This window comes from Bos indicus x Bos taurus, chromosome 12, assembly GCF_003369695.1.
Source record: "Bos indicus x Bos taurus breed Angus x Brahman F1 hybrid chromosome 12, Bos_hybrid_MaternalHap_v2.0, whole genome shotgun sequence".
NCBI classification, from domain to species: domain Eukaryota; kingdom Metazoa; phylum Chordata; class Mammalia; order Artiodactyla; family Bovidae; genus Bos; species Bos indicus x Bos taurus.
In genome coordinates, this window is record NC_040087.1 from 16,191,521 (window position 1) to 16,213,920 (window position 22,400).

The 22,400-nt window shown below is 43.8% G+C and overlaps 1 protein-coding gene across 5 annotated transcripts in view; it reads right to left on the reverse strand.

Annotated features, from left to right (window-relative positions):
- Positions 1-22,400, reverse strand: part of RUBCNL (rubicon like autophagy enhancer) — a 41,995-nt gene that overhangs the window by 9,095 nt on the left and 10,500 nt on the right. For 4 of the 5 annotated variants that reach the window (XM_027557223.1, XM_027557218.1, XM_027557219.1 and 1 more), the window contains exons 2-9: positions 14,077-14,703; positions 10,459-10,541; positions 9,787-9,997; positions 7,587-7,685; positions 6,779-6,839; positions 5,875-6,007; positions 4,119-4,264; positions 2,329-2,393 (exon numbers count right to left, since the gene is read on the reverse strand). In XM_027557223.1, coding sequence (XP_027413024.1) covers positions 2,329-2,393; positions 4,119-4,264; positions 5,875-6,007; positions 6,779-6,839; positions 7,587-7,685; positions 9,787-9,997; positions 10,459-10,541; positions 14,077-14,611 — 1,333 coding nt within the window. In that variant the 5' untranslated portion in view covers positions 14,612-14,703. Of the gene's footprint in view, positions 1-2,328; positions 2,394-4,118; positions 4,265-5,874; positions 6,008-6,778; positions 6,840-7,586; positions 7,686-9,786; positions 9,998-10,458; positions 10,542-14,076; positions 14,704-17,385; positions 18,077-22,400 lie in introns of those variants that run through there. The other variant, XM_027557220.1, reaches the window with a different exon arrangement.

Sequence of the window (22,400 nt, forward strand, 5' to 3'; positions counted from 1 at the left end):
CTCCCTCAAACTTTCTCAGAGGAGTCTGGTTAGGTCCTAGGTAAGCCATCCAATCATTTAACAAATATCTTTCAAGTCCCAACTGTGTGCCAGGCATACTTGTAGGAGCAGGAGATAAAGCAATGGATAACACAGACCACATATTGATAATACGTATATAATAGGTAACTAATGAGAACCTATTGTATAGCCCAGAGAACTCTATTCAGTGCTCTGTGGTGACCTAAATGGGAAGGAAATTCAAAAAAGAGGGGATATATGTAAACATATAACGGATTCACTGTGCTGTACAGCAGAAAGTAACACAAGATTGTAAAGCAAGTATACTTTAATAACAGTCAATTAAAATAAAACAAACCATGTATCTGTCCTCATGGAACTTAGAATCTAGTGAGAGACAGATAATAGTAAGAAAAATCAATAAGAGTATTTTAGGGAGATAAGGACTTGAATAAAAACAAAAAGGAAGGCGAATATCAAGTGTATGTGTGTGTTTGTGGCCAAGAGGGTGATGAGGTGGAGTTTCAATAGGGCAGCCAAGGAAGACCTGAGAGTGCAGATGGGAAGGAAGGAAGGGAACTGGGCCTGGTTGGGGGAGGTGGGGGGGTGCGTGACCAGGGGAGGGCATTCCAGGGAGAGAAAAGCACAGATGCTCACAGGAGTGAGCCTGTCACCTTCAAGAACCAGCAGGGAGGCCATGTGGCTTGAGCTCAACGCCCGATGGGGCAAGAGCTGGGAGATGAGAGTTGGAAAGTAATGGGCAGTCACAGTGAAGGTCACAGTGGCCTCTTCAGCAAAGAGAGGGCAGTGTTATGAAATGACTATAACAACTTCTCATCGTGGACACCTCTCATAAAAACAACGCATGTCCCCCCTTTCTGTGCTATACACTAGGTTCTCACTAGTCATGTACTTCATTCATAGTTGTATACATACATCAATCCCAATCTCCAACCCCCAAAAAAGAAGGTACAGTCTATTTGTAGGACATACATTAAGTGAACCTTAAATACATATTCCAGTATACATTCAGTTCAGTTGTGTCCAACTCTTTGTGACCCCATGGACTGCAGCATGCCAGGCTTCCCTGTGCTTCACCAACTCCCAACTCCTAGAGCTGGCTCAAACTCATGTCCATTGAGTTGGTGACGCCATCCAACCATCTCATCCTCTGTTGTCCCTTTCTCCTCCTGCCTTCAATCTTTCCCAGCATCGGGGTCTTTTCCAGTGAGTCAGTTCTTTGCATCAGATGGCCAAAGTATTGGAGTTTCAGCTTCAGCTTACAATATACATTAGGTGCAGACAAATACTATTTGATTGCACTTACGTGAGGTACCAAGAAAAGTCAAATTCATAGAGTCAGAAAGTACATTGGTAGATGCCAGGGGCTGGGGGATAGGAGGTGGGCAGAGGGAATGGGGACAGTGTGTAATGGGGACAGAGTTTCAGTTTAGGAAGGTAAAAAGTTTGAGAGATGAATGATGGTGAGAGTTGCACAACAGTGTGAATATACTTAGTGCCACTGAACTATACAGTTGAATATGGTTAAAATAGTATGTTTTATCCATACATGACTAATGTGGATGGACTAGTGATGTATGGATGTGAGAGTTGGACCATAAAGAAGGCTGAGAGCTGAAGAATTGATGCCTTCGAATTGTGGTGTTGTAGAAGACTCTTGAGAGTCCCTTGGACAGCAAGGAGATCAACCCTGACTATTCACTGGAAGGACTGATGCTGAAGCTCCAATACTTTGGCTACCTGATGTGAAGAGCTGACTCATTGGAAAAGACCCTGATGCTGGGAAACATTGAAGGTAAAAGGAGAAAAGGGTGGCAGATGAGATGGTTAGAAAGCATCACTGACTCAATGGACATGAATCTGAGCAAACTCAGGATGATAGTGAAGGACAGGGAAGATTGCATTAATGCAGTCCATGGAGTCGCTAAGAGCTGGACAGGACTTAGTGACTGAACAACAACAAGAGTATGTTTTATATTATGTGACTTTCAAGACAATTAAAAAACATTAAAAAAATAATGATGCAAACTGCTCAACTTTCTTTGGATGTATAGAGAGATAAATAGGAAATCTAAAATTGGTTATTTGGGGGCCTTTTTTACTTATGATATTTAAAAATGTAAGAGTATGGCTATGAAATTTTGTACATTTCATTCATATGCTTATTAATCAAATCACTGTTGAACAAAAGATTTGTTGCTATATATTGTCTTGCATGCACTTGAGAGAAATGAATATACCAATATTTATGCTTTAAGGTAAAAATATCATTGCCTAATAAGTAAGCAACCCAATATCCATACTTACTAGGTTCTATTGGAGTTCCACAGCCAGCACAGAAAAAATTTTGGGCTATTACCACGAGATCCCTCCTGAGGACAGAAAATGATAACAGTTATATTTCAAAAAAGGCCAACAGAGCATTTTTCACTGATTGGAAAAGAAATTGACATGAGGATGTTCTTCTTAGCTTCAGGGCTTAATTTTATCATTTTTTCATTTGGGAAAGAAATAAAATTTTTCGTTCCCAAGAACAGAGCTTTCCAGTTGAAATCTCTGGGTCTTTTAAAAGCTCTTGCTACCACCAAAGCAGATGTCAGTATCACAAATAACCATTCCACCAAAGAGTCTTTAGAGACTTCTCATGGGGCATCACAGAGTTCTCTCTCCTGAGAGAACTAGAAGCATATAATACATGGGAGGAGGTTCAGGGGGATAAGACACCATCCCCAAACTTACTTGGGAAGTTTACAAATGGATCCAGGGACATTTAGATGAATATGAGGTATTGTAAGACAATGCTGTCAAAGATTTTTGGTGAAAGATAGAATATTGAAGTGTTTGCTATTCAACTGTTAGTGTTACAATTCCATATGGGATTTGGCAATATGGAGAAAGTTGTAACACTTTAATACAGTTTAAGGTCAGGAAAAATGGCCAAGGTAAAAATGCATGGTAAAAATATGTGTGCGTGGTAAAAAATGTGTGCTTTAGAGAGAACCCAGAAAAATCCCAGAGGAAAGACAATCCACGTCAAGGGAAGTGACCCTGCCCAAGGCTTGGAGAGGGAACTCTTCTCCCTAAGCAGCCCCAGAGAACTTCCTCATACTCTCCCAAGAGGAAAAAAGGATATAAGGCACCTCTGTGGGGCACAGGCAATGACCACTGCCAGCCCCTTCATAACTCTGCAGTTTGTACACTGTATTAAATACCAACCAAGAGGAATGAAAAAGAATGCATTTGGTTAAAATATCCTTTTGTCTACAATGTCATATACTCTCAGAATAAACAAATTAAACTACTACTTTAAATTATGGGATTCCCAGGTGACTCAGTGGTAAAGAACCCACCTGCCAATGCAGGAGATGCAGGTTCCATCCCTGGGTCAGGAAGATCCCCTGGAGGAGGAAATGGCAACCCACTCCAGTATTCTTGCCTGGAAAATTCCATGGACAGAGGAGCCTGGCAGGCTACAGTCCATGGGGTCACAAAGAGTCAGACATGACTGAGCAACTCAGCACAGCACTACTTTAAATTATTGTATATATTTATATATATATATCTATATCTATATCCTTTTTGCACCATCTTATTTCTTTGTCTTTTAGAATTTTGTTACTTCTTAGAGAACAGAGATGTTTTCATTTGCATTCTGTCACGTTTTTTAACTGTAAGAGCTCTCCTCAAGATGAAATTTTCCTTTAAAAAAATGAATTCACTGACTTTATTTCACATTGCCCTGGAAAATAGAGTGGTCTAGTCTTAAAATTACTGTATGATATTTTTAAGGTTCACCATTAGCCACTTAATATGAGCCTGTTTACTTTTCAATTGTTATGTAATGTTCATAGTTAAGGAAACATAGTTAAGTTCTCAACGTGTCAAAACTTACAGAGACCAAAAGCCCACTATATATGGGGTGCCAAGAAAGCTAACTCAGAAAAATGTGCCCAAGTTTCTTTTTCCTAAAACAAATTTTCCTTTGTCCCTTGGTGTTTTATTTTTTGCCTTCACCCATCTCTATGAAGAGACAGAAGGAACCCATCACAACTTTTGTTTTAACTGGACTGGTGGTCCAAGCAGCAACCTAGACTTACTTGAGTGGTGGATGAATATCAAATACGATTTGAAACCTAGGGGGCGCCCAGTCTCCAGTCCCTCTGATCCTCGACTTCAGTTTAATTTCCTGGACAACATCTGTGCTGGATTCAAAGTCTTTCTGAACCCGCTCTTCATTTATAACCTGCATAAATAACCCAGAAAAGGATTCAGGAGCAACTTAAACAAGCACATTTCAGGAACTGAAATAAAAAGAATGTTCAGATGTATTCCCAACATTAACCTTTACCTTCAAAAATAAAAACTGCCTTTAAGTGAATAACAGAACCTGGCCAGAGCCGTCTCTGTGTCTAAAACCCTCTGCAGGAGAACTGCTTCAGACGCCACCCAGCTGAGATCACTCTGCTCGGTATTTTTAGTTAGTTCTTTTGTTTCCAGACTGCGAATTACTGTAAGTAGGTCAGTGTGAACTGGAATGCCTTCCTGCCTTGCAGAAGCCGAAGCCTCACCCTGCCTAGTCAAGAGCTGACAGACACTGTGGATCTGAATCTCCTTCTCCAGGAATTGTTCTCTGCAGACACTGCCCAGCTTGTACACGTGCAGACCCCACCTCTGACCATGAAACTTATCTCTTAGCATCTAAAATCAAGACTTCTCTGATTACCATCCACATCCTCCACAGTTTGGCCGCTTTTGAGCCTTATTTCCCAGGAAGATTAAGATGAACGATCCCCCAAACATACCCCACTACCCACAAACATGTTCTCCAACTACATTAAATGACTCTGCTCAACAAACACCACGGGGACTTCCCCGGTGGTCCAGTGGTGAAGACTCTGTGCTTCTACCGCAGGGGGCGTGGGTTCGATCCCTGGTCAGGGAACTAAGATGACGCAGCCAAAAGAACCAAAACCCAGAAGCACCGGGCACCTCCCAGTCACTTCTACTCCAGCTGCTCCTTTGCCAAGAGTGCCCTTCATACACCCCTACCTGACCTGCTACAGTTCTGCCTGGCCTGATACCTGGCTCAAGTCCTGAGATCTCCATTCAGCCTTTCCAGGTTCCCCTGATGACGTGGAATACCGCCTCCCTTGCACTTCCAGTGTGCTTTCTCTCCTACCCGATGACAGCCTCTGCCACCCCATCCTCTGCCCGCACTGAGCTGCCTGTTTGGAGGGCAGAGCACTCCACAAGGGGACCAGCCTGGACTTTCAAATGAGGCAGCCTGGGAGCTCAACTCCTGCTTTACCACTGACCAGCCCCACTGAGGGTCTGCAACTAACACCTTAAACTTAAAATAACGGGCTTCCATGGTGGTCTAGTGGTTAAGAATCCACCTGGCAATGCATGGCACATGCGTTTGATCCCTGGTCCGGGAAGATTCCACATGCCGCAGGGCAACTAAGCCTGTGAGCTGTAACTACTGAGCCCATGCGCTGCAACAAGGGAAGCCACTGCAATGAGAGGCCCTTGCACTAGCCCCGGCTCACCACAACTAGAGAAAAACCTGTGCCTAGCAACGAAGACCCAGCACAGCCATAAATGAATGAGTAAATAAATTAAATTAAATTAACAATAGCATCTACCTCACAGGAGATATGTGAGGATTAAGACATGAATTGCTGAGCACAGGCCCTGGTGCATTACAAATGCCCAATAAACATCAGATTCGTCCTTCCTTTCGAGTCTCCCCTAACGCCCAGCAGCCATACAAGGAAACACAGAAACCTCTGATGTGGAGAGCAGGCAAAATGAGAATTTAAGAACTGAAGATCAAATTCTGTTGAGACTTACTATGGAGCCAGCTGCATCGAGAGAGCCTGTCAGCTGATAATGAACTTCTGCCAGCATCCAGCATTTCCTGAATACGCGGTATAACTCTTTGGCTATTAGCTCAGCAGAATTGAAGTTTGGCTCATGAATGACACTGCAATGTAAGAGATGCAAACATGGAAAATTATTTTCATAAGAAGTGTGTTAAGGGTCTTTTGCTGCGGGTTTTTAACTATTTCCCCTCCCCCCTTGAAAAAAGCAGAGGAGATGACACAGAGCAGACCATGTGTGTGTCAACCACACCCCAGTGGTTATCTTACTTAACTCAATCCTTCCACGTTCCACAGAGCAGCTTGTGTTTATTGAGGGTACCAAGGTGGGGAGGGGTGGTGAGAAGAGGACCAGGTTTAAAGTCAGAAGACCTGGGTTCAAGCCCTCTCTTTTGTGCCCCCATGGACTGCAGCCCAGCAGGCTCCTCAGTCCATGGGATTTCCTAGGCAAGAATACTGGAGTGGGTTGTCATTCCTTCTCCAGGGGATCTTCCCCACCCAGGGATCGAACCCATGTCTCCTGCATTGGCAAGTGGATTCTTCTCCACTGAACGAACTGGGAAGCAAGTTCAAGTTCCCCCGCTGCTATTTAACAGCATGGTGTCTGGATGTACATCTCATCTGAACCTCAGTTTCTACACCCATAAAATTGGGTTTAAAAACCCCTGCCCATCCCACCCATGAGGATTAAATGAGAATGTGTACAAAAGTCTTTCAAACACTCTAAAAACACTGTAGGAACTTTCGTGGTGATTGTTTCATTTCTAAACAGTGATCCCTGTCATTGGAACTGACTGAATTTGGCCCAAGATGTCAGAGGCCTGGTGTGATGGCCCAGGGGTCTGTGTGCTAATGAAAGTGGGAGGGAGAGATACCTCTTAGAGGTGTCGGAGGAACATCCACAGGGCTCTGTGGTATTGCTGAAATCTCCAAGTTCTGTGGGAAAATCAAAGAAAAGGTAATGGAGGGCTTTTAGTCTGTTTCTCTTAACCACAGTCAATTTGATACGAACACAAAACTGCTGCTGCTAAGTCGCTTCAGTCGTGTCCGACTCTGTGTGACCCTGTAGACGGCAGCCCACCAGGCTCCCCCGTCCCTGGGTCCCTGGGATTCTCCAGGCAAGAACACTGAAGCAGGTTGCCATTTCCTTCTCCAATGCATGAAAGTGAAAAGCGAAAGTGAAATCGCTCAGTCCTGTCTGACTCCCAGCGACCCCATGGACTGCAGCCTACCAGGCTCCTCCATCCATGGGATTTTCCAGGCAAGAGTACTGGAGTAGGGTGCCACTGCCTTCTCCTAACACAAAACTAGCTGCCTACATCTCAGAAAGGACCAGTTATTCAAGATCTCCATCCTTCAGGTTCTTTTGCGTTTCTGTTGTGAGACAACAGCTATTATGAGGCCACAGATGGGATTTTATATATGCTTATCTGAAATTTCACCAAAATATAAAGGAGGGGGCCAAACAGATATCAGACCCTAATGGTATCTGCTTTTGCATTCAAATCTACGTGAGATGAGGGATTAATATCAAGACATCGTATTTTTTTTAATACCAGGGACACGGTCTGATTTGGGGAGGGCTTTCCCTGAATGACACCGTCATGTATCGTGCGTGATGCGTGTCATCAGGCGTGTGGGGGAGGGTGCCTCCGTCACGGCCCACGAGTTTCCAAATCTCACCTACGATAACGAAGTCATCAAAGTCACATTTGCAGTCCTCTTCCGTCACCTCAGAGAAAGTAGGTGTTTCAACCACCGGGCTGACCTGTAACACGCAACCTAGAGAAGAAAGGAAGAAGAGAAAAAGACTGTCCAACCTGCAACACCCGGCTAAATTGAAACGGAGGAATGAAAGGGCTGCGTTGACTTGAAAAGAATTTTAAAATTCAGCTGCAATAATCAGGAAGGTCAGGGGGTGAGGAGGGAGGTGGGAGGGGAGTTCAGCATGGCGGGGACACATGTATGCCTAGGACCGATTCATGTTGATGCATGGCAAAAACCATCTCAATATTGTAAAGTACTTATCCTCCAATTAGAAAGGGCAGGGAGCTATTTTTGTGTTGTCCTTATGTTCACAAGATTAAGTGAAACAGACTGATGAGTCTATTGGGGTCCATAGGAGTATTCTACTTATTTGGAAGTTTGAAAATTTCTACAATACAAAGTTTAACAAATGGAAGAGACGGGAGAAACAATCTTTTGTTGTTGTCGTTCACAGTAAGGAAAGGAGTACAGGTGACATGAACATTGCACTAGGTTGAGTGTGCGTGCTCGCTCCCTCGGTCGTGTCCAACTCTTCGTGACCCCGTGGACTGCAGCCCTCCATGGGATTTCCCAGGCAAGAATAACTGGAGTAGGTATCAAACCCATGTCTCCTGTGTCTCCTGCATTGGCAGGCAGATGCTTTACCACTGAGCCACCTGGGGAGCCCACTAGGTTGAATATGTTCCCCTAAATGTCCCCTACCAGCACCTGTGAACATGACTTCATACGGAAATAAGGTCATTGTAATCAAGTTAAGCTGTGGTCATGCTGGATCAGGGTGGGTCCTAGAGCCAATGTGAGTGATGTTGTAAAAAAGACAGAAGTTTGTACACAGACACGGATACTCAGAGACCAAACATCCTGTGAACATGGAGGGATGCTCTACAAGCCAGGAGCAGCAGCAACGGCCCAGAGTCTGGAAACAGGCAGGGACCAAATTCTCCCTCAAAGCCTCTAGAAGAAACCAACCTTCCAGACAATTCCATGGCCGACCTGTGACCTCCATGATTGTGAAAGGATCCATTTGTGTCGTCTTACGCCACCCAATTTGAGTATTTTGCTACAGGACCTTCAAGACACTAATACAGATATGTTCATGCTTTCCTATCCCTAATACCAGTTTGGAGAATTAGCCTAAGAATGTCTTTACACAGAGAGACAGAAAAGTGAAAAAGGAAGGTTGTGATCACAAAGGAGTTTTTAAATCCATTTAAAGTGTTAAAATATTGAAAGCCACCTAAATGCCAAATAACTGGGGAAAGACTTTGCAAATCATGCTGTTACTTCAAGAAACACCCTCACTGAAAAACTGTGATCACAGATAAACCATTCTAGCTGGGGGATATCAGCTTCTCAGCTTTGGTTTCCTCCTGGGTTAATGGGGGCAGTTTCACCCACTTCTGTGTTTCTTACACTCTTTTGATCATGATCAGCAGTAACATACAATTTACTTTGCAACCTGGCACAGGCATAAAATATATATAACTGATAAAGTTCCAGGAAGCATCGCTCACCCCATGTGAGGCATGTGCTGATACTGTGCAGTTGTTTGCTTGCCTTTTTAATACTGTCTGGATCAAGCTGCAATTTGTTGAACTCTGCTCTACCTCATGAAGTAACCTCTATGAACACAAATGTCACAAGGGTGATACTTGATATAAGATCAATTTTTTTATCTGGGTGGTAGAAATATTTTAAATTTTTATTGAATATATTAATATTAAAAAAATTTCAGCTAGACATGAGCTTCCAGTCAACCATTCAACACATACTTATAAAGTATTTCAGGCAAAGCCCTACCTGTGGATTCCCAACATCTGTGGATACCCCAGTGCATCACGGACTCCTTGTTACCAGGATGAATGAAAGAGGACAACGTGGGGAAGGAAGCCAGTGTAAAGAAGAGGAATGCTGGGTGACAAGACAGAGGAAGGGGAAGAGCAGGATGGAGCCTAAGAAAAAGCTCGTGGATTTCACAACTGAGTGGTACATGGTGACCAATTCCAAGCCAAGTAGCAGAAATGGCAGGGATCATCAGGTTACTCCAGAAGGACAGGGTTTGACAGATGTGTGGGGAGAATACAGCAGAAAGCTTCCTCATATTTCCCCCACTCACCTTCATAGCCACTGTCAGACGAAGTGGAAGACCCAGATTCCTGCTTTACGTGGGTATAAAAGGTCCCTTCCAAGTCTGCCCGACTGTTCCCAAGTGACCTGCCGGCCTCTTCTGTACTCCAGGTCTCTGTGTGCTGCTGACTTAGAATATTACACTTCATTTTCTCCATGACTGATATAATCATATCTGCAACGTAAAAGTGGGCATTTTCCTGCAGAGGCAAAGATGATCAGTTAAAGTTCTCACAAGCATAATCAACTTGGTTTTTTTTCCCCCCAGTGAGGGTGTATTAGATTGAAACATCAAGAAGTTATATTTACGTGAAGTTAATGCATAGACATGTATTTATTTCACTGTGTTATCATAGGTCATTACATCAAGAATAGCCCATATCTTCCAGAGGTGGAAGATTTAGCCCACTGCAACCAAAAGATGATGCAAGTTGAATTTCCTGTGGTATTAAATCCTAGATTGGTGGTGTTGCAATGGGAGACATTACTCATCAATCATGGAAAATTTCCCAGCTGAGGTCAGACCCTACCAGTCAAATGTTGAAATGAAACATTTGCCATGCCTCCTCCAGTGCGGTTTACAGACTGAAATCAGAACAGGCATACTCCAAAGTGTTAACCCTCTTGGTGGTTTTAAAAAGAAGAAGGAAGCCATGTTCACCTTTTCTGCATCAACAGGAAGAACGAATGCCTCCGGTGAGAAGGAATTTGAGGAAACAGTTCTTCCGCCAACTTGAACAGCATCTGCCAATACAGCAAGTTATTAAAAATGGAGAAAAAGAAATTCAAAGTTTATCTACGAAAACAATTTTAGGGAGTGACTTTCAAATGTTGTTTAAAATATTAGCACAATTCTAGAATAAAATAGGATGACACAAGAAGAAAGACTCCTCTGATGGTAGGCCTTGTAGGTGGCAGAGGGTCATTATTTCTGCAAGAAGCTATTGAATAACTTGAGAGGAACCCTTAGAGAAGGCACGGGAGAACCATGGGAATGGAGGAGAGCAATGAGGAAAGAGGGGAAAGAGAAGAGAGTCATGGAAACTACCTACAGGAGATGGAGGGTGAGAAGGAATTGTCTGGAAGCAAGACCATAAGAATTACGGGATCCTTCCTCCAGCTCACTGCAAATGACCTAAAACTTCCTGTTTACAGTAACAAAATCTATCTGAAAAAGGTCAGCACCGCTTCTCTAAAATGATCTTCCTCTAGTCAGAAACAAGAAGAAACTGCAGAGGTTATATTCGGCTGACTCATCCATTCTGCATCCTTATTAAGCCACTGCATTACTGGCAATGAACGCCACCAAGACAAAAATGAGGTCTGTCATGTGATATCTGATTGCAGCACATAAGGCAAAACATTTCTGTGACATCCATGAGCGCTGCTGTATCAACCTGATGAATCAGAACCAAGTGCTACAGATGTCTTGATGGTTTTAAAGCTCTCGGGGTGGCAAGCAGACAGGCAAGCAGGATTCCTCCAACTATTGCAGGGAAAACTGACTCCATGACGGGTCTGCTGCTTTTACTTTAACCTGTGCTTCCCCATTGCTTTGGTTCACTATCCTGTCCATACCTAATGGTCTGCCTCAGGGAACCCTGCTGCTCTGCCTGAATGTTAAACCAAAATGCCTTCTGTTTAGGACCCTGTCCTCCAGTGGATGGCTATAGGAAGGAAGAAATTAACACATTCCTTCCTGGAGGCTGGCCATTCCAGGAGGTATTTGTAAGATTAATGGTCTTTTTTTACTTTACATCCTCACTTCCCCCATCTCTGTTCTATAAAAGAACCTGGCATCCAGACCCTCATAAGATGGTTATTTTGAGACATTAGTCTACCATTTTCTGGGTCAGCCAGCTTTCTGAATAAAGTCATAGTCCTTGCCGCAATACCTCATCTCTCAGTTAATTGACCTGTCGTGTGATGAGCAGAGTGGGTTTGGACTCAGTAACATAACCCCTTCCTTGCCTCGTGTTCAAGAACTCCAGTGTTCCATTGAAGACTTTGGTCCTCTTAGCTTCAGAAGCCATCTGGGGTGGGCAAACTTTTTCTGAAAAGGACTAATTATAATAAATGTAGGACCTGAGGGCCACACAGCACCTGCTGCAATTATTACTTGGTTCTGCCATTGCCCTGAGAAAGCAGCTATAAACAAAACAAACACAGCTTTATCTATAAAATCAGAAGTCTGGTGGCATTTGGTTACAGGTCCTGGTTTGGGGACTCTGAGGATAGAGGGGGAAATGCAGAGAAAAGTCAAGCAGTGGCTTCCAGTTCCAGCTCTCTACACACCAGCCGTGCCTCTACAGTAAAATTTCCTCATCCTAGGAATTAGGATAATCATTTTATTAGGAAACCGAAGGAGCTAAGGAATGTAGAAGCACTGTAAACGTGTAGATGCTTTGCCAACAAAAGGAACTGTTTCTTACAGCCTCAGGAAATGCAGACAGGCTCAGCTGTGTTTCCTTCCCATATAATCTAAGAAAGGAAATTCCCGCTACTGCCATTTGAGATGCAGCCGATACAGGAAAATGCCTCATAATGGCAAATGCCTGTTCTGCCCATTGCTGCCCCTACACCAAAGAAAGAAAGGACCAGGTCACTCGGGACTTCTTTTCCTTAAGCCCGGGGAATGAATCCCCTCGCCAGGTTTAAGACAGGTGGCCACAAAAATTGAGTGGTTTGTTAAAGGTCCTTAGAGAGATTGCTAGGGTCACTGTCTTTGGACAAAAGGGGCTGGTGTGTTTGTTTTCTTTCTGGGGCAAAGGATAATTTTATTTACTTTTCTTTACAGATATCCTTTGATTTGGACCATTTTTTTTAAAGCCTTTATTGAATTTGTTACAATACTGCTTCTGTTTTATGTTTTGTTTTGTTTTTAAGCTGAGAGGCATGTGGGATCTTAGCTTCCTGAGCAGAGATTTAACCTGCTCCCTCTGTACTGGAAAGCGAAGTTGTAACCACTGAACCACCAGGGAAGTCCCAGAAAGGATAATTTTAAACTGCAGAACAACTTCTTGCACAGGAGCCAAAAAGTTATTTGGGGCAGGGGTACCCTAGGTCCTAAAGATCATCTGCTCTTCATAACTTGTCGTGGTGGTGGTCTGTGGGAAAGAAGACTTCCAATTTTCTCTCTTTTCTCCTCACCCTCCCGTGAGACAATCAAGTAGGAGACTAATTTCTAAGTTTTCAACCACTAAATTTGCAAGTCACTTTTTTCCTGAGAACTATCCAGGCAGGTGAGCAAAAGGAGAAAAAAGGCCTGCAATCAGACTGAGCTACTGAGCACGCACGCCATCTGACTGTGCCATACTGCTCAAATTTGGTTCTTATCTCAAAGTTAGCTCATTGAAAAGATTGTCCAGAATCTGCTTATTCTTAAATTGTATGTTAAAGATTGTCACCATCTTTGAGTTTTCAAAAGTTTCAGTAGAACAAATAAACCTCATATCTTAGAAAAGGGAGAGGACTGGTTTCTGCTAATGAGAAATAAATATACGTGCGTGTACACACACACACACACACACACACACACACACACACACAGGCAGCTTTTAAATTGCTTTGAAATAAACTTCCTTGACTATTTGAACTAGGATTCCAACAAAAACACAAATTAATGCAAAGTGTGAATATAGTATAATTAATATTTAAAATTACCTAACCATGCCAGAAATCATAACAAGAACAGCTTAATTTATTGACTCAAGTGGCATCTGGCATGGATTACTTGGGTTTCAGAATTTTGGCATTTTAGGAATATGTGCCTGACCTTAGAGCAACGGGAGACCTGGTTTTAATTGGAAAAAAGTTTTGTCCAGTTTGGAGGAATTGTGGTTCCTGTTTTTAAACCTTACTATTTTTCTAGTCACACCCTGTCCAGGTAAATCTAACAGGTGAGGCGTGTTCCTCTCCCACATGAGCACTGGTGTGAACCGGGGCTCACTCTGTGGGGATCACCTTCCACCATCATGCTAAATGCAGAGCACTTCTGGTGCTCTCCTGCAGGGCCCATACCCATGCTCCAAGATGACAGCTGACACTGATTATTGAGTAAGTTCTCCTACAGTCTCAGGAGAAAGGGAATTCTTGACTCCATCAGTTGTGACCCTCCCAGTGGCTGGGCTAAAGAAGATATGAACTGAGCTGGTGCCCTGGCTGGTGAGCATCCTGGAAAACCGGTAGCCTTTTCCTCACGAGGAACACTCAGCCTCAGCCCCAAGCAAGAGCAGGTGTGAGATCAGACAGGAAGGGTGGAAGTCCAAACTAGAGTTACCTGCATCAGCAGAAGCTGTCAGCTGGGAAGGCTTGAAAAAAGCCCTGCCATCCTCAGGACATGGGGGACCAGACACAGTCTTGGAGCTCGTGATCAGAGATGTGTGAGGACAGCGTCTTGGAAGCCCTGCCCGCTCTTCCTTCAAGGTAACAGAGGAGTCACTGCCATTGCCAGCTGTGCCCCAGGCAGAGGAGCTGCCCAGAGAGTCTGTGGTGCCCTTCGGCAGTGATGTCTCCACCACGGAGTCACCAAGAGACAAGGGTGAAGTGCCCAAGGGAGATTTGGTGTTGGACGCAGTGTGGCTCTCTCTGTTCCCCACTGCGAGCACCTGGGGGGATGCATCCTGCAGCTGTTGCTGCGCACACGGAGGGTTAATCCAGGCAGCTCTGTGCCTTGTGAACCTGATGTCTGAGGGGCAGAAGGGGTGCTCAGTGTCCAGGAGGCTGGGCAAGCCATCAGTGTTGCCTGGGTCATCGCTGACCCCTTCCCAGGGGTCCACAGGTGAGTCCTGCCGGCCCGAAGACTGTGACACCATCTTCAGGGCTCAGGGCTAGTGTGAATTCCCCTGTGCTGTTGGACTGGACCTTGAACTCACCACATGGTGAGTTGGAGGGCTGGAGAGCTTATCTGCAATGAGTGAGAAACATTTACCATAAACAAGGGCTCAGTCATATTTTTTTAACTCCACATTCTTATGAGGAAGCAAAGAAACTTCATGTTTCAACAGAGTCTGGATTTTTCCCTATACAACACAGTAAATTCCACTTAGATTTACAAGTAAAATATTAATAAATAAGTTTGCCATAAAACTAGCAGCAAATGTAAGGGATATGACACTGAGATAGGAAAGGGGTTTCAAAGCATAAAAATAATTCTTTTCATGCAAGGATAAAGCCGTATAAGGATACTGCTGATAAAAAACTAAAACAACAGCAAAATGTAAAACATCCCATGCATTATTTCAAAATTAAATGTCAAACCCAAAATGGGAATGCTGCCTAGGAGTAAAGACATGTTTTTGTAGGTTTTTAAATTATTATTGTTGGGGTATAATTGCTTTACAATGTTGTGTTAGCATCTGCTGTACAAAAGAAGTGAATCAGCTCTAAGTATACCTATATCCCCTCCCTCTTGGATATTCCTCCCAACCCCCACCCCACCCTTCTGGGTCATCACAGAGCACTGAGCTGAGCTGCCTGCTTAACAGTAGGTTCCCACTAGCTAGCTATTTTACATATGGTAGTATATTTATGTTTCTTCTTTTTATTTAGTTTGTGGTCGTATTTCAACAAAGTGGACCCATGGCATGTGAAACCGAGAACAACCAACAGCACTAAAAACTTGGTTTTGTGTAACTTTACACGAGCTTATGAAACTTACTTAGATTATAAAAGCAATAAAAATTCATGATTTGCTTACAATATCTAAAGAACACACTGTGATCTAGATGCTGTCTTTTTAAAACGGTCCACTCGCTTTTTAGCTCCATTTTTAGCATTAGTAAATTAGGCAATGATTACAATGTTGAGAGCGACACAGATGAGAAGCACTCGTCACTAATTACAGCCCAGCACGTGTGTCTTCCTAACACTCTCCCACTGTCCCTCACATTGTAAAGCTGAGCCTTCAACAGTCACTGTGAGATTGGCAAGGGGAAGGTTTAGCAATGAAGGTGTCTGCTTGGACACTGAGCCTAAATGAAGGGTGAAGTCCATGGGTACAGTTCAATGAGCCGAGGCTCTGGTCCTCATAAAGTTCCAGGGCTTTAAACGTCATCTTTATGTATACAGGTGACTCCCACATAGATCTGTATTCCTGACCTCCCCTGACCTCCCCTGAACTCCAGACGAGTGTATCCTACTGCTTATTTGACATTTGTCTAGGGGCATCACACCTGATATATCCAAAGAAACACCGATTTCTGCACTGCCCCCCCACCCCGCCCCTCCAGCCAAATCTGCTCCTTCCTGGTTTTCCCCATCTCAGGAAACATACCCCCGCCCCAGTTGCTGAAGTCTCAAATCTAGGAGTCATCATGACCCTATCTTCCAGAGCTCTCCATCTTTAACCCACCAGCAAGCTTATTCCTGAACTTCCCCGGTAGCTCAGAGGTAAAGAATCTGCCTGCTGATGCAGGAGAGGCAGGAGACTTAGGTCCGATCTCTGGGTGGGGAAGATCCCTGGAGGAGGAAATGGCAACCCAATCTGGTATTCTTGTCTAGGAAATCCCAAGGACAAAGGATCCTGGCAGGTTACAGTCCATGGAGTCACAGAGAGTCAGACGTGACTGAGCACAACAACAACGAGCTTACATCTATAGCTGCCACCTAGTCTAAGGCACCATTTTTCCAGTGGTCTCCCTGATTCTTCTCTCACCTGCTTATAATCAAGTTATTCAGAGATATCTTTTATAAATCTAAATCAATCCCCTATCTGACCCTGTCAACTACACATTGGCACTTGCCGTCTACCTCTACAAGGATTAAACGAGACGCTGAAGCTACTGATTTTCAACACTCCCTGAAGGGGTTCAGGGTGGAGAGCAGAAAGGAGGCACCCTGTGCTCCGGGGGCGAGCAGGACCGGCAGGATAGGTCTCCAGATAGTTAGATGTTTTCAGGAGCTGATTTTATGATCCAACTCGTATATCTCCTCATATCTAGAAAAGCCCTAAAATCCTTCATGGTGATGACTACTCATGACTAGCAGAAAGCATCACGAAGACTAGCAGAAAACTTTTGGGAAAATATGTGCTTGATTGCATATACTCTCGCAATACTAAAATCACATATATACTGACCTTCCCCCGCCTCCTTGGAGCAGTTTCTCAGAGCTATCAGAGGTGCTGTCTCCCAGGCGAGACCCCTCATTTTGCCTCAAATAAAACTTAACTCACAGGCTTCCCTGGTGGCTCAGTAGTAAAGAATCCGCCTGCCAATGCAGGAGACACAAGTTCGATCCCTGGACTGGGAAGATCCCACCTGCTGACGAGCAACTAAGCCTGTGCACCACAACCACTGAGCCAGTGCTCTACAGCCCAGGAACTCAACTACTGAGCCCATGAGCTGCAACTAGAGAAAAGCCTGTGCAGCAACAAAGACCCAGCACAGCTAAAAAATATATAAATGAAAATTATATAATTATAAATCACATCAATAATTATATTAATAATTATAAATTATATTAATATAAATAAAATTATATAAAATAAAACTTAACTTGTAACTCTCACGTATATTTTTTAAAGTTGACAACTCCCACCTCCATCATAGCTTCCCATTAAATCCTGAATAAAATCCAAAATCCTTACCTTGTTCTCCACGCACGACACAACCCTGTCCTGCAGACTTCTCTGGCCTGTCCACCCTCTGTCAGTCCCAGCTACGAAGCAAGCTCTTGACTCCCACAAGCTCTTGTTCAGCTTCTGTTCTAGTCCCTCTGCGTGGACGGCTCTCCCCTCAAATGACCACACATCTGACACCTTCCTGTCTTATACACTCCTGGGTTTATGAATGACTTCCTCAAAGAAGTCTTTCCTAACCACCACACAGTTCCCTGGTTACACCTTATCACACCACTTTGCTTAATCTTCAGCACAGCAGCTGTCACTTCCTGCTGCTTACTGTCATCCTCGTCTAGCTCTCCACCCCCGACTAGAAGCTCCAGGAAAGCAGGGGCCTTGTCTCAGAGTGGCCAATGGGGGCTCAGTAAGAGCTACAGACTGAGTGAACAAATCCACCAAAATGAAAACAGAGTTACAGGCTAGAGAAAAGACTTCTGTGATTGATACAACTGCTGTAGTATCATGGCAGACCTTCTCATCAGAGATGAGAGTGAGTCCCTGTTTCCTAAAGATATGAAATTTTTCTCACCCAATGCTTACAAATAGACCCAAAAAGGCAATGTGAAAATCGTTCTAAAAATCTTTGGGTTTTCTTGATTTGGGGGTCTTCCATTCTAGGTCACAGCTTTTGGAGTGATGCAGGAGACAATGTTGTTCAGTCACTAAGTCGTGTCCGACTCTTTGTGACCCCATGGACTGTAATCCACCAGGCTCCTCTGTCCATAGCATTTCCCAGGCAAGAATACTGGAACGGCTCGCCATTTCCTTCTCCAGGAGATCTTTCCAGACCAGGAATCAAACCTATGTCTCCTGCATTGGGAGACAGATTCTTTACCACTGAGCTACCAGGGAAGACTGATGCAGGAGACAGACAGACAGACATATATGTGTGTGTGTGTGTGTGTGTGTACACCAACTCAATGGACATGAGTTTGCATAAACTCCGGGAGTTGGTGATGGACAGGGAGGCCTGGCGTCCTGCAGTCCATGGATTCACAAAGAGTCAGACACAGCTGAGCGACTGGACTGAACTGAATGTGTATATATATGCCATCCTGAGAACACAATCTCCAGATCATCAGTCACAAAATATCACAGGATTTGGCGATAAACTGCCAGCTGTCACTATCTGAAGTGTTTCATCTTCCTTCTCCTGAGCTCAAATCCCACCTGTGCCCCAATTTCTGTCACACATCTTTTCCTCTCCAGTAATTTCAAGTTATAATTACAAAAAAAAAAAAGCCAACCCATGACTATGGTTTTATAAAATGCCCCAAACATAGAAGTCTAGAGTAAAAAGTGAGGCCTTCTCATCACACCAAGCCCCACCAACCCCAATTCTTTCCCAGAAATAACACTGTTAACCATTTTATTCCTTCCAGATCTTCTATGAATTAACATACATATGTCAGATCAGAAGATTTGTCATGTTTTCTTTTTTATACACACGTGATCACATGGGACATATGCTGAATATACTTTCTTTTTCTCTCAATAATATGTCTTGAGGGCACATACTCTTTTTTTTTTAAACTATCTTACCACTTTTAGGGTATAAATGTATCATAATTTCTTAGTCATATTCCTATTAATGAAAATTTATCTTCAGTTTTTTACTATAATAAAATATACAGCAATGAACATCTTCACATAGCTTTTGTTGATTTTCTTTTATTATATCTTTTCTTTTACTACTTCTAATTTTAGTTCTCAGCCCATGGCCTGTGATAATCTTACTACTTCCAAAAGAATGGAGCTATGTAAGTCATGTTTTATTCTCATATTTCTACATATCATATTTAGTTTTCTGTGATAGATGATTACAGCTGAGAAATCATATGGTAAGTAATAGTGTGATCCCTGTGTTTTTATAAACAGATTAAAGTTAATAATTCAAAGAGAATGATGTTAATTATGAGCCTCTCAGATATGGAAACAACTGCACTGAGCAAAAACAGACTTTCTTATAAAAAGTAATTTTCAGAAGCAGGTGCTTGTTCTACTTCCTTCTAGAAAAATGTTCTTGTTTCACACAAAGAGCCCACAGATCTTGGCTGTGCCAGGTTATAAAATAAGAACTTTTTAGAGCGGGAATAGAACCACAGAAATTCAAGCTATATCTAAGGTCACAGCTGGGTAGTGGCAGAGAAAGGATGGCAAGCCAGGCTGAACACTCATTAAGAAGCAAGAGTTTCCCTGAGAGGCACTTGAACACAGAGGGTACAGCAATGATTGGAAACAAAGTCCAGTTCCTGGTGAGAAGATATCGTCTCTATCTCTTGATCTTTGGGGCAACAGATGATTCATGAGCTATCAAGAAATTGTTGCTGGTTATGTTGCTTATTGCCACACTGGTTACAAACTGTAATTCAACTAAACAGATATTTATTGAGCATATACTACATGACTGGCATTGTTTTTGTTTTGGTAGCACGGGGGGGTAACAGTGGTGACTAAGATAAGCTTCCTGCCTTCCAGTAGCCTACATTCTGCCAGAGAGGGGACAGGGACTAAGCACATACGTTGATACATCACAGGTACTGACTGGCAGTAGATCATCTGAATCTAAGGAATGATTGGCATCTTCTCAAAGTCCTTCCCACTGTCATAAATGAGCTCCTTTGGATCAGAGATGCTTATGTGCAAAGATAAAAATCAATCTCCAACCACATATTAAAGGAAGAGAAATTTAGCTGCAAAGCTTACTGTCATTGCTACTGGGATTTTCCTTTTGAGAGTAAACACAGGCCAGATTACTAGTTAACACATGGGCAGCAGCAAAGGCCCTAGACACAGGAGAGATTCCAGGACTTCCCAACACATGGGCAGCAGCAAAGGCCCTAGACAAAGGAGAGACTCCAGGACTTCCCCCACCCACCCTAAGTCATTCTGGAAGGTCCCTGTGCACTGGACTCAGTGGTCCCACAGAGAATGACTGGGGTACAACATCCACTCCAAAGATGCAACCTTTGCAAAAGGGGAAGATGACTCATTGTGAGCCACCATGACCTCTAGAGTGGCCCCCCAAAGCCCAGTAGATCACAGTATTAGTCGCTCAGTTGTGTCCGACTCTCTCTGATCCCACGGACTGTAGCCCACCAGGTTCCTCTGTCCATGGGATTCTCCAGGCAAGAATGTGAAGTGCGTTGCCATTCCCTTCAAGAGGGGATCTTCCCAACCCAGTATCGAACCCAGGTCTTCTGCATTGCAAGCAGATTCTTTACCATCTGAGTCACCAGGGAGGCCCAAGCAGCCAGCGTTTTAATGGTAGATAAACACCTTTAGCAGCCAATACCCCTAACAATCTTAAAGATACTCGATGAATAGGTAAAGTACGTCAGGTTTAGGATCTGGGGTTTTCTCTGCCTCAGCATTAACTAGTGCCTGAACACATCGCTGGGAGCATCAGAGTAAAGGCTCAGCTTAAATGTTATCTTCTCAGATCGGCCTCCCTGGTTACCCTATAAATAATGGCAACTGCCCATCCCTAATAGCTCCTCTCCCCCTTGGCAACTCTATTTTTTTCCTCCTTACTCCTCACCACTAATCATCATTTTGTTTAACCTCAATGACTAACACCCACTCGAATGTAAAATCTTTGAGGGCTCTTTTTATTTATTTATTTGGCTGCACTGGGTTTTAGTTGCAGCATGTAGGATCTTTGACCTTTGTTGGGGAGTGTAGGACCTAGTTCCCTGACCAGGGATTAAACCCGGGCCCCTTGCATTGGGAATGCAGTCTTAGCCACTAGGGAAGTCCCCAGGTTTTGGGGTTTTTTTGTTTTAATTGGAGAAGCATTGCTTTACAATGCTGTGTTAGTTTCTGCTGTACAATGAAGTGAATCAGTGATGTAATTTTTATTTTGATCACTGCTCTGCCCCTGGTATCTAGAACAGGGGCACATAATAGATAGGTGCCCAACAAATACATTGAGTGTATGAATAAAAGAATGAACAAACTCACCAATAGTACCTAAGCATGGTTATATTGGCTATTTCTGTTGCCTAAGAAAGGAATCCAAGAACAGGCATCACCCTGTAGAAGAAACTGGAGATCACGACCTAAAACGGCTGCCAACAATTTCCTTAGAACAGAGGATGTTAGAGAAGAGAAATCGCACACAAGAGTTGAGCGTGAAAGGTCACATTCATTCTTTGCAGCTTTGTGGTGTCTTAGTGAGCATGCCCAGTAAGAGACAGAAGCAACCAGAGACTGAAACGATCTTGAGCCATGCCACGTGAGCCCTTTGGTTAAGACAGTTCCCCAGAACCTCTTCCCATCTCTCTGTATCCACTTCCCTTTGTGTTTTGACTTTAAACAAAGGCTCATATCCCTCCAGGACATCTGCAGACTCCAGCAATCACAGCTCACCCAGAAATCATCAAGATGCCCACTAAGGAGACTTCGCGGCTTCCATGTCAGGGGCTGGGAATCGGAGTCAACTGCAGTTTGCAGACAGCTGTACCTTCCCTGCGCATGTGCTGCACACTGTGCTCTCAAGAGAACAGCGCAGGGAGCAAGCAGTACCAGCCTGCAGAGGTGGCTGGTGGCACCACCTGACTCCTCTCTGGGCAGCTTAACCTTGGCAGTGACCCTTACTCGTGAAGGTCATTTGTCAGAAGAACACAGAGGAAGGACAGAAAGCAGGGTGGGGTGGGAAGGGGAAGACCCAGCCAGGGCAGAGGTCAAGGAACCCCAGATATTTGCCTAAGAAGACTTCAGGGTTGCCCAAGATGCACAAATGACTGACTTCCGCTGTGGTCACTGCATATGTCACACTTAACACTCTCATTCTGCACAGTGAAAAGTTATGACGTTTCAGGTGTTCTTAGGCCAGTCTGGGAACTGAAGTGCAGCCCATCAAGGGACTCACCCAAAGTCTATTAGCAATCAGCAGAACAAAAATAAAAGTCCGACACCTGATGCAAAGCTCCTTCCCCTGGTAGTTACGTGTTCCATGTGGGCTGAAAGTAGCAGGATAT